The 12,011-nt window shown below is 41.0% G+C and overlaps 1 protein-coding gene across 1 annotated transcript in view; it reads left to right on the top strand.

Annotated features, from left to right (window-relative positions):
• The window catches only part of LRRC31 (leucine rich repeat containing 31), a 34,518-nt gene extending 22,892 nt beyond the window's left edge, over positions 1-11,626 (top strand). The window contains exons 5-13 of the mRNA XM_014938787.1: positions 88-375; positions 1,742-1,891; positions 2,316-2,483; positions 4,928-5,095; positions 6,024-6,191; positions 6,957-7,124; positions 8,226-8,393; positions 9,855-10,022; positions 11,187-11,626. Coding sequence (XP_014794273.1) covers positions 88-375; positions 1,742-1,891; positions 2,316-2,483; positions 4,928-5,095; positions 6,024-6,191; positions 6,957-7,124; positions 8,226-8,393; positions 9,855-10,022; positions 11,187-11,506 — 1,766 coding nt within the window. The 3' untranslated portion in view covers positions 11,507-11,626. The remainder of the gene's footprint in view (positions 1-87; positions 376-1,741; positions 1,892-2,315; positions 2,484-4,927; positions 5,096-6,023; positions 6,192-6,956; positions 7,125-8,225; positions 8,394-9,854; positions 10,023-11,186) is intronic.
• Positions 11,627-12,011: the final 385 nt, after the last annotated feature.

The raw sequence follows: 12,011 nt of genomic DNA, 5'->3' as shown, positions 1-12,011 counted from the left end.
CTGGGTGGACCTGCTTTGGCAGGGGGGTTGGACTAGATGAGCTCCAAAGGTCGCTTCCAACCCTGACCACTCTGTGATTCTGTGTAATTCTTTCTATGTCTGCTGATCCGCTGGAAGATGACATTCAGAGCTGCCAGGTTGAGCCTGAAGAGGACATCCCAAAGAGTTCCCCATTTGACTTTGTTATGAAACAGTTCCAAGGGAAGAAGTCCTCTCCTGGAAAAAGAGAAGAGCAGCCTTCAGCCATCAAAAAATTCTTCAGGGGCTTTGACTTTGGGAAATCTGAAGGCAAGAACGGAAGGGAAACCGAAGAAACAGAAATAAACAACTCTGGAGCCAATGATCAGAGTGAGAAGCAAGATCTCTCTGTAGAAGGTAATGCTGGTATAATAATTAAATATGTGTGCATATTATATATTTTAGTTTCATAGAAAATCAGTTGCTTTCCTTGCTAGCCAAAAGCCTGTATTTTGCCACCCACAGTTAATCCTTTAGCCAGGATTTCCTTCTGATTGGAACATTAAGCAAGGATGTGCCCTCTAATTTGATAGGTGCCAAGCGAGGAGTGAGATCCATGTTGCTGAGGAGGGATAAAGCTTTTGGGTCCCCTCTCTCTTGATCTCCAATGTGAGAGGTCAGTGCTGGAGTCAGCTCATTAGTGGCAGAGCTTATTTGGTTTCAAAGCCAAGCTTTGAGCAGTAGCTTGGCGTGTTGTATTTAAGACCGGTCTCTGTCCACCCTGCTGCTAAAGCAATCTGAAGACAACAGGAGCAGATGTTTCCTGCCACTTGACACTGGGAAGGGGGAGGGGAAGGGAATGGAAGTTCATCATGTATGTTATTTTGCACACACAAGAATAATCTTTACACTCACACCAGAGAAAATGAGACTATTTTTAAAAAATAGAGATGGAGGGTGAGGCTTAGAACTCCATCTTTTGTCCTAAGAGTTTTTGGTAGGTTTGGGCAAACAAGGAGGCGGCAGCTACTGAGAGCAGGGTGGCTATTATTTGTAGTTTTTCATTGTTTTTTTCCAGTTACCTAAGAGTTTTTGGTAGGTTTGGGCAAACAAGGAGGCAGCAATTACTGAGAGCGGGGTGGCCATTATTTGTAGTTTTTCATTGCTTTTTTCCAGCTATAGGCATTAGATGAAATTTCTGATTTTTTAAAGGGTTTAGCAATGAATTTAAATGCAATTTTCCTCGCTGAACAAACTGCGTGGAAGAAGAAGGTAAGTGGGAGTTGCTTTGGAAAGCCAAGAAAAGCAGGAACTGCCTTACACAGGCAATGGATGAAAATGAACACAGGGTGTCATGAAGGAAACAGCAGTTTCACCACACAACTGGGGGGCCACTCGGTGCTAACGGATCAAATGCAGGCTGTATTGCAGCAGTGTGGGTACAGTGCAGGCACACACAGGTGGTTAAACGACTTCTGTATCCAGAAAAGCTGCAGTTCAGAGTTTTGCATTAATTTCACGTCCTTGAACATCCAAAGTCACTGGCATACAGTGGGGTGGAGATGTGCAACAGGAGATTCTTCTCTCACTCTGCACCAGGAACTTTGTAGTGACCTTCTCTATAGTGATTTTATCACTCATGGTCCACATTGATCAAAAATATAGCCCTGTTTACTAACAGATTTAGTTAATTTCCTAAAGACATCACCCGACAGCCACAGACAGGTTTTACATGTTTTGTTGATAGCAAAGGTAACCAGGGCTTTATTTCTTTGTTACTCAGATGGACTTTCACATCACATTTCTGAAGCAGAGTCACCATCTGGTGAGCAGAGATTTAACCAGTTCATGCAGAAACTGGGAAAGAAACCCAACAGCAAGAATTTGGATCTAACTAATTGTGAATTAAGTGCAGCAGATGTAACAGAGCTGGGTAAATAAGTATTTTATTCAACTAGTCACTTCATACATTTCTTTAATCCTTATTTACCTATTCAATTATTCACTCTCCTCTTTTCCCTTCCCTTGCTTTTATACAGGCCTGCCTTTATTTAACATTCCATCTGGTGGTCCCAGGTCCCTAAGAAATGTTAATTAATAAGTTCACAGAATCTTTTATATTATATATCTATGAATATAAAAATCACACAGTTCTGTGAAACAGATGAACCTTCTCACACTCAAACTACAGAGAAGAAAACTGAGGTACCAATTGTCATGGCTTTATAACGCTGTGTTGGTTATAGAATTCATCTCTGTATTAAGATGTATGGATGATATTAAGATGTATTGACATGCAGGGTGTGCAGGTAACATGCAAACAGATACACATTTTCTTTTTTTTTTTTTTTTTACAGCTTCTTTACTGCCATTTCTCCCAGAGCTGGAAGAGATCAACCTGTCCTGGAATGGGTGTGTTGGTGGGACTTTGAAAGCTCTCACTGTTCATCTTCAGCACGTGAACCTATTAAAAGTCCTTCGACTTAACAACTGCAGGCTGACAGCTGAGGATGTCACCTCCTTAGGTACAGGATTTCATTGCCATTTACTTCCAGACAGCTTGGGTCTAATGTAATCCATCTCTTCTCTTCCTACATCCTACTCCTGCTCCTTCCACACTGGGCAACATAAACTCCTGCTGGGAAACAGTAGAAAGAACTGGGGCTTATGAGTGACCTTATACATTTGAGCAACTCTGCCGAGTTCATTCCTCAGGGTATGAAGCTTTCATGTTCAGAAGGGAGCAGAATTCAGTCCTATTTGCAGGAAAGCATGTTTTCAATTTCGATTAGTATTTTTCTTGCTAGCTTTGATATCTAATGGTAGACAGAAGAACTGAAACAGAGTCAGTCGTAATAGGGTCAGCTTAGGTCTTCTTGCTGCAGGGCAGATGAGTGCTCATCACAGAAAAGGAAAATGGTCTTTTGGAGGAGACTTAAAACCAGAAGTGCTGCCTTGGAGCTTTATGACTTGTTTTTGCAAGTCTGGGAGAAGCTTATTCCTCTGCTTACTACTTTACTTGGAGTGCCTGCAATCCTGCTTTCTACAAAGTGTGAGATTTAAAGGTTTTAAATGTGGTGTTATGCACTGCGGTTCTGATGCTGAGTCACCTCTGGGCCTGGAGTTTACTCTGGGGTGGGTCTGTGATATATATCTAAAAGAAGGGCAAACTCCATCAACTAAGAATTATAAAAAACTACAGCTTATTTTGCAAGTTCTAAAAACCACTCTGAGTTATGAAACTGGGGCTTATGTCATTCATGTCCAGGCTTTTTCCAGGAAAGGTTCAGAAATAAAATGTCATATATGGTGAAATTTCAAAAGTGGATCATGCTACCTGTTGGGGAGGAAAAATGCATCTCTACAAAAGCTGGTGAAAATAATTGGTCTGTTTCTGATGAGGGTAAAAGCTGTGTTTCTTTTTCTATCAGATGTTTTTTTCAAATTTATTTAATTCTTTTTCAAACCCTTTTCTTATATTTATGGTTTTTTTTCTTGAGTTTCACTGGTTATATTTCCAATTGATTTATTCTGCCTGGTTCTTCTGTGCTGTTTCCTTTCCCTTATGGCTTGGCCTCTGCTGAGACAGACACAAACCTGATCATAGGATTGAAATTCCCAGTCCAAATGTGATGGCCTTAACATGTGGAATAGCAACAGTCAGTCTGCATTGATTTCACCTGCAGTTTTGAAAATAGCATGTGTATTTAGGCCAGTACTGCCTGTTTGGCTATTTCCACATCTGTTTGTGGAAATGTGGCCACTTGTGGACTTAGTGCTCAATAGAAATCAATAACTCAAATATAACTATAATATCAACTCTGTGCTATGTAATTGTTCAGAGTTGTGACGTGAGAGGTGGTAGGAAACTATTACTGGAGTTATAGCTCTTTATTTATCTTCTGGGTGGAAAATATGTCTGGAAAATGTGTCAAAGAGAAACAGGTTGTGCTGCAGAGGCAGAACCAATTCTCAGCTGTAGTGCATTGCTCAGCATTCAAAACTTAGGCAATAATTTAAAATAAATGCAAAAATAAAAATTAAGACATGCCCTTTTCTCTCAAACCTGGATATTCACTTACAACAACAGAAATAATTATTTTTCTATTACAAATCTTTTGTGAAGAATTAATTATGAAAACCCACAGACATGAAAGGGGTTTGTTATTAAAATACAGTTCTCAAGTATTAGGTTGATGAAGTGTGGTTGACACTTCAAAATTACATTTGTGTATGGTCTGATTAATTGATCTTTCTTGGGAATGAGTTTATATAAATATCCATCCACCTCCCTCCCTCTAGAAAGGAATTTAGGAAGCTGGATTTTTGCAGTGGGATGTTAGTATTATGAAGAAGCACTAACATGGATCATATTGGCAGGTGCATCAAGCCTGGAAAAGGCTTATTTTTCTGAAGGTAATCAAAATTGGTGTGTCTGCCTGGAAATCATGCAAAAGTTCATTTGGGTCTAAACAGAAGAATCATCTTGATTCTTTATCAAGTGAATCAGAAATGAAACTGGGAATTTTCAGATATCACTGTGAGGGGACTTCTTTCATCTCCTCCAAAACGACCTGTGGACATGGTACAGAGGATGTTGGAAGTTTGCCAAATGAAACAGAGCAGAACGACACAGGACAGTAAATTATGACTTGTCACTTGTCTGGATTTCCCTATAGACTAGACTTTCTGGGTCCTGGCACAGGCCCACGACGATGGCCAAGCTGCCTGTGTGTCCGTGACAGTGATTTGTGATCTCTATTGCTCCTTAGACGAGGTGAGCATTTATACAACATTGCTGCAGTAGCAACGATTCATGGCATACTCCAATTTTCCTGGCAAGCCACACAAAATATAATAATTTGAGAATTAAGCAGCTAACCTTCCCCTTTAATATATTCAAAGCCTGTATTTTTGTCTTGCGCTGAAATTGATACCTAGAATCAATCATCTCAGACTTCCGTTACAGGAGAGGCATTTGAAATTGTTCCTCAGCTTGAAGAACTGGATTTATCATGGAACAGTAACATAGGTGGAAAACTATCACTCCTGACAAAAAAACTCCAGAAAGGATGCAAGATAAAACTTCTGAAAATTACGGACTGTAACCTGACAGCAAAGGATGGAGAATCCCTTGGTATGTGTATCCACAGAGCTCGACTGAGAGATGGCCTTCACAAAAATGTAATTTGTGTGACTTAGATTATGGCAGTATTGAGCTCAATATTAATGGAATGTTAATTTATTTCAGGCTCTGCATTATAATAGTATTTGCACACAGTATAGGGATTTAATGAACCTTTCTTCCAAAGAAGAAAGTTCATTAAATCCCTATACTGTATGTCACTTTCTTCCAAAGAAGAAAGTTGTTCTCTCTAATTACGTGAGGTAGGTTTGAGAAAGAATAGCTGGATTTAAACCACAGTCTGGCTGCCTCAGAGGTCCAGGGCTGCTGGATCCTTTGAGACCCTGAACAAGTCACCTGTGCCAGAATTTCCAACATTGATTGCTTAAAATTTAGCAGCTGAATATGTAGTTCACCATGGGATGGGAAAGAAGGCCTGTGGGATAGGAATTTAGGCTGAGTTGGCAACCACTGATTACCCCTCCCCTCTTTGCTCTCACCGTAGCTTAATCCTGTGTGGTCTTTTGATCTGATTCTGTATTTTAAAAGATATTTTCTCCCTAAAGAGAAGCTCTTGTGCTCTCGTCTCCAGGAGGTGGCCATATGCAACATACAGTCCTACATCTTTTCATTAGGAATTTTTCTTTCTCATTGTATTCCTGCTTTTTATCCCCTGTATTTTTCTAGATGCCCTTGTATTTTTTCACCTTTATTTTCATGCAGATTTTTCGCTGATTTTCTTGATTCCTATCCAATCTTTGTTTTGCTGTATTTCTTAGGTAGAACAGGAACTTAGTAAGTCTAAACCACACATATAGGCAAACCCAGCCTACCTCTTCCTGTTTGTCATGGTGCTGTATTTTTCTAGGGTTCATCTGTATATATTCCAGACGACTACCAATTCTGGTTTTCTTTTCTTATCTTTTTTTTTTTTCCCCAGCTGAAATTCTAAATGTGATCCCAAACCTCGAAGTGTTAGATCTCTCTATCAACAAACACATCGGCTGCAGCATGAAGGTTCTTGCTCAGGATCTGAAAAATGTGCCAGGCTTGAAAGAGTTAAACCTGCACATGTGTGGATTAAAGCAAGACAGCCTCCAGGGCTTAGGTTAGACTTTATGTTCAGAAAAGACGTTCATTCTGAATAAATTGTACATCTGAAAACCATTTAAGAAAGGCAATGAGGTGGGATTTTGCTGATGGTTTGGCAGTATTAATGGGCAATCGTTATTTGCTGTTTGAGGATTGATAAAAGACTACAGAGACTTTCAGCAGGAGCAGCATTTATCTTCCCCGAGCTCCAGCATGTGAAAGTCAGTGGGGAGAGTCAGCGTCCACACCATTTATCTGAGACACATCGTAGGGCAGATTAATGGCTCTCTGGCCGTGCTTCCTCTCTCCCCAGACAGAACATAGACAGGGGCACAGACAGGCTGGCTAACTTTTAACAAGTTAATCCTACTCTCAGAGGGGAATCCAAATTCACCATTATCGCTTAACGAGCGTCCAGCGAAGCCATATGAAATGGGGTTATTATCTGTGTCTCTCCCTAGCGGAGGTTTTACCCATAAGACAAAACAACTGGCACTAATTAGCACACCCAGTAGTAATTTCAGCAAAAGGCTGGGGATTGAATGGATCTGGGGGATGAGCTGGCCTCACCTTCACCTGCTCTTTCAGAGAAGAATGGAGTTGTGTGGATGGAAAGCTTTGTGGTATTACTGTATGTCTGCTGTGATTATACACCAACGCTTAGTCTGAGGGCTTTGCCTGCAATACCTTGGGCAAACTTTGACGTTAAAGTAAATAAACACTAAAGCTGTGACCTGTGCTATTGTGGCAGCTGGTGACGCTGCTCCCTTTCCCATTTCAGACACTGCTTTTCAGCACCTTGCCGAGCTGAGAAAATTAGACATATCATGTAACAAAGAGATTGGCGGCGGCTTTAAAGACTCCACAGCTCATTTGGCCAGCTTGAAAAATCTCGAAGTCCTTGATCTCCACCAGTGCTGCGTAACAGAAGAGGACATGACCGTTTTGGGTAAGGACATGTTGAGGAAATCCATTAAGAATGTAGGTTTTGACTTCTGAAAATATCTCAAAGGCATAAGAGGTTCTGCCTGATCTAGTCTAGCAGATCTCAGTACATTTTCATTAGGCAGTTCTGGAAGAGCAGTGTGAAGGATGGCTTTTTTATTCAATATGGAATGGGTTTTTTGCTGTACCAAAGGAAATCTCATAGTGTCTGATCCCACATAGAGCTAAGGACCTGAATCTGCCATGATTCAGACCCATGATGGGAATGTAGGAACTGCCACCAAGCACTGCTGGTTTTTGATAATCAGTAAGGAAATATCCAGGGACATTTTGCTCACTGGTATAAATTGTCTTGGATCCAAGGTGCGTATGTGCATGTAAATGTGACTGCCTGGAACTCCCTTGGTGAACTTTGATGTTAGGAGACCTTGCATTGCTGCTACTCCTTATAGAAAAGCTGAAGACTACAGTCTCCAGGTTGAATCAATCCAACTCATAAATACTATTAGGAAGAAAAAGACATTTCCCTTTTAATCAGTGAGACAATTTATTTTCCTGTGTGAACTCACATAGCGTTTTGACATTGTTTTTCACTCTTTAGAACAACAAAAAATGCCGTGACTCAGAGCCTATGTTGCCCACATCTTACTTTCCATGATAAAAAAGATAATTTGAAAAGCTGCTGCTGAATCATTGGGAAGTATTAACTCTCAGTAATAGCAATCATGATTTACTTTTAATTTCTTGACTAATAAAGAACAATAACATTAATATAGAGGAGTTGCAGTGAGCAGTGAAGACATTTGGAAATAGCTCCCATCTCATTTAATGTAAAATTCCCTACTTCACTGAGAAAATTTCAACAGGAAGCCATGTTCTGACAACCTTCCACACAGTATGTAATACCTAATTTCTTAAACATTCCTACTGAAAATGACAAGGCTATTTATGGTCTAAAACATTACTCACCATAAATTTGACTGTCAAAACTTGGCCTAGACATTTGGATTGATTTATAAAGAAAAGAAATTATGTCAGGCAAATATAAAACTACATATTTGTTCTGGATCAGTGACTGTCTAATAAATATTTCATGTTTTCATAGCCCAGGTAATACCTTTACTCTCCAGTCTTCAAGAGCTGAATTTATCCTCGAATAAAAATGTAGGAGTCTCATCTCATCCTCTTCTGGGCAGGCTCAGGTTTTTACCAAAGTTGAAATCTGTGTCCATCAGCAACTGTGGTTTACGTGAAGAGTCGTTTTCATCACTAGGTAGGAATGTTTTATCAAAGTGTGTCTATTCTCTGTGTATCCTGGTGGGACAAAGCACTTCATTCTCCTTTGGCTGAACTCCAAAGGTCACGGTTACATTATACCACAGGTCCCGAGTGAAAAAGCCTGTGATGAAACCAGTGCTTCATGGGACCTGGTTGCAAGGGAAGAATGTTGTATGTCTTCCCCCATTATACCTGACTGGATGAAGTCCTTTTAGTGCTTTGTCTGATAGTGAGCTTTCCAAGACTCCCTAATTTTGGAATAGAAACCAAAACATTATTTCATATTGTGCTGTAATTGTAGTTTGGTTGTAATATTCCATTTGCAGTTTAGTGGAGTAAAGTTTCACACAAAGGTATGTAGTGATAGGATAAGGGGTAATGGTTTTGAACTGAAAAAGGGGAGATTTAGATGAGATATTAGGAAGAAATTCTTTCCTGTGAGGGTGGTGAGACACTGGAAGAGGTTGCCCAGAGAAGCTGTGGCTGCCCCATCCCTGGAGGGGTTCAAGGCCAGGCTGGATGGGGCCTTGAGCAACCTGCTCTAGTGGGAGGTGTCCCTGGCCACGGCAGGGGGGTTGGAACTGGATGGTCTTGAAGGTCCCTTCCAACCCAAACCATTTTATGATTCTTTGATACACTGCAGGGGAAGGTTTCACTAGAAACTTTCTGGGATAGAGTTAAGCATGGGGCAATGGAGGAACTGAGGCAATGACTGCAGCAGGGGAAAAGATACTGCAGAGCCATGAAGAAAAGTCCAGTCTAACACAGGATACATAAATTCAGCCTCTTTTGCCTACTTATTGCAAATCTCAGTGGATTAGCAGCTACACTGTCCGTTTGATAGGTGTTCCATATGGCACATGAACTCCAAGTACAGAGGGATCTGTTAGTTACCGTGTATTGTGCACTTACAATGTATTTTGTACTATTTGCAAGTGACATTGAAACCTCTAGAAAAACCTGACTGCCTTCAGCAGAAGCAGCAGTGAGCTAAACTGGTCTGAGGTCCCTGCAGGAAAAGTACTATATTTATATCATTACAATTATGTAAGAGTGACATCATGGAAATCGGTGTTGTCAAAAGATAGAGAGCGTTTCCCATTGCACGGTGAGTTCACAACAAAAAATTGCTGTCTCTAAATTGGTATAAAATGGTTTAAAAACAAGCTGTTAAATGGACTGGAGTGGGACAAGGTCAAGCCAATAACGTAAACGGAAAGACAAGAAACCCCTCCACAGAGTCCTTAAATATTCTATAGGCAGGTCCTTCTTACATTCTTTAAGGAACATGGGAAGTATTTCTTTGTCTGACTTTCATTAGGATAAAATAAGTCATTCTAAGCACAAGTAGGCAGCCTGTAGGAGCCTATTTACAGGTGAATTGCCGGTGAGGTGTCTATTGAGGCCGTGTTGTTTTCTCTTAGTAAGCAGAAGTTGCTGGTCTTAATCTTTTCAGCTGAGGCCGCCCTTCACCTTCCTGAACTGGAGATATTAGACCTTTCTTGGAATAAGTGCGTTGGTGGGAACCTAAAGCTGCTTTGGGGAGCGCTAAAGCTTGCGACGGAGATTCAAGTGTTAAGACTGAGCAGCTGTAACCTGGTGGCTGAAGATTTGGCACTTCTAAGTACGTATAACATGGTATTTACTGGCAGTCAAGGAGCCAGGGCATCTAGACTACAATTCAGGAGGGACTTGTTCCATGGGCTGAGCATAAATCAAATGAAAAGATGGAAAATACAGCAGTCTTTTTTCCCAGAAAGGGTTTTCATTTTGCTGAAGACTGTGTGACCTGTAGATGCACAGTGCGAAAGCTGAAAAGGATAAAAATGCAAAGAATCTTACAGCAGTTTTATCTATTAATACAAAAAAGGCAGCACTTAGAAAATGTAGATTTTGTGTCTGTTTTTTATATCAGATATCTCAAGCTCTGAGGGGTTTGATTTTGCTCGGTTACTGTTTTTTGGGATCAGTAATTTATGGGAAAGGTACGTGCTGACAGACAGTAGTACAGGCACTGCCAGCTCTCAGTCCATTAGGTGTGTTTCTGGAGTCAAACCATTATGGGAGAATTAAAACAGAAATATTTTAGCCCACCTCTCAGCAGCTGCTGAGAAGTACTGGCAAATGGGAACCCAATGAAGTAATAAATTCTAGGATTCTTCTAAAAACTTCTTTGTAATCATCCTTGTGATTCTGTGGGCCTGACTCATGGGTTTTGAGTGTCTGAGGTCGGCAGCAGCTGTGTGACAGCTATTAAGGCCCTGCAATCTGAAGGCTGGTGAGATGAAGCCTGAATATTTTTGACTTTACAAACATCATCCTTGATGGGTGTCTCCTTTGCCAGTCACACAGGAAGGATCCCAGTTCCTTTTCAGGTGTATTAGGCTCATTACCCTCCCACAACGGGGAGGCGGCTATTGTAATTATGCAGCCTCATCTAGTTCTGCTTTCCTCTTTCTAAATTTCCCCATAAAGCCTGTCTGCCTAATTTAATTGGCACTTGATGTAACCTCCTTCCAACTGACTTAAAAGTGTTCGGGTTGCCATACAATTTTAACCCAGTATTTCTGTTCTTTTTGAATTGCCTGTATTTTAAATGTTGCACACCCCTTCAGCAATGATGAAACCATCTGAGATCAACAGCAAGCGATTTTATGCTGCTGAGGAGTTGAATCTTGCCGAAAAGCCTTAAATAATATGGTACTAAAATACTACTCTTCTTACTCATAAGCTTTTAAGGTAATTGCCAGGATGTATTAGTTGTGTTTGTGTCTGTCCTTTCTTGCAGCATTACTGAGGCAGGATGGCCATTTAGCCAGATTACAGAAGCTGGATTTGAGTTATAACAACAACATCTCCGACGAAGGGTGGGTCGTTTTCTGTCAAGGCTTAGCAGTGTTCAAAGAGCTGGCAGAGCTGGACGTCAGCCTTCGCCCCTCGTCCTGCCGTGCCTGCGGGACGTGGTTCGGCGCCTTGTTAGCAGCGCTCACAAAGCTGCCTGCCTTGGCAGAGCTGGGGATGCAGCGATGGGTCCTTTCAGAGGCCCAGCGGAAACGACTGGAAAGCTTTAACCAAGACAACAAAAGAAACATTCGTTTTGACTGTTGATGAAGGTTGAAGTTTTCTGGAAGGTTGAAGGTTTCACGAGCAGCACAGGAACCAAGTATTATGTGTCTTTCACTTAGAACACTACCCAGTTTTTAGTAATCTTGTCTCATGAGAGCTCTTGAAATAAGGCCCAGCGGAAACGACTGGAAAGCTTTAATCAAGACAACAGAAGAAACGTTCGTTTTGACTGTTGATGGAGGTTGAAGTTTTCTGGAAGGTCTTAGAACAACCGAGCAGCACAGGAACCAAGTATTATGTGTCTTTCACTTAGAACACTACCCAGTTTTTAGTAATCTTGTCTCATGAGAGCTCTTGAAATAGTTCCACAATGTGTTTAAGGGCCGTTTAGATGCAGTGCTAAGGGACATGGTGTAGGGGATGACTTTGTAGAGTAGGGTAGATGGTTGGACTCAATGATCCCAAGGGTCTCTTCCAACCTAGTCGATTCTATGATTCTATGATACAGAACCGCTATTTAACCTTCTGCATGCACAGATCATTCCAC

This window comes from Calidris pugnax, unplaced genomic scaffold (genome assembly GCF_001431845.1).
Source record: "Calidris pugnax isolate Ruff unplaced genomic scaffold, ASM143184v1 scaffold52, whole genome shotgun sequence".
NCBI lineage: Eukaryota > Metazoa > Chordata > Aves > Charadriiformes > Scolopacidae > Calidris > Calidris pugnax.
This window is presented reverse-complemented; position numbering and strand designations above follow the sequence as displayed.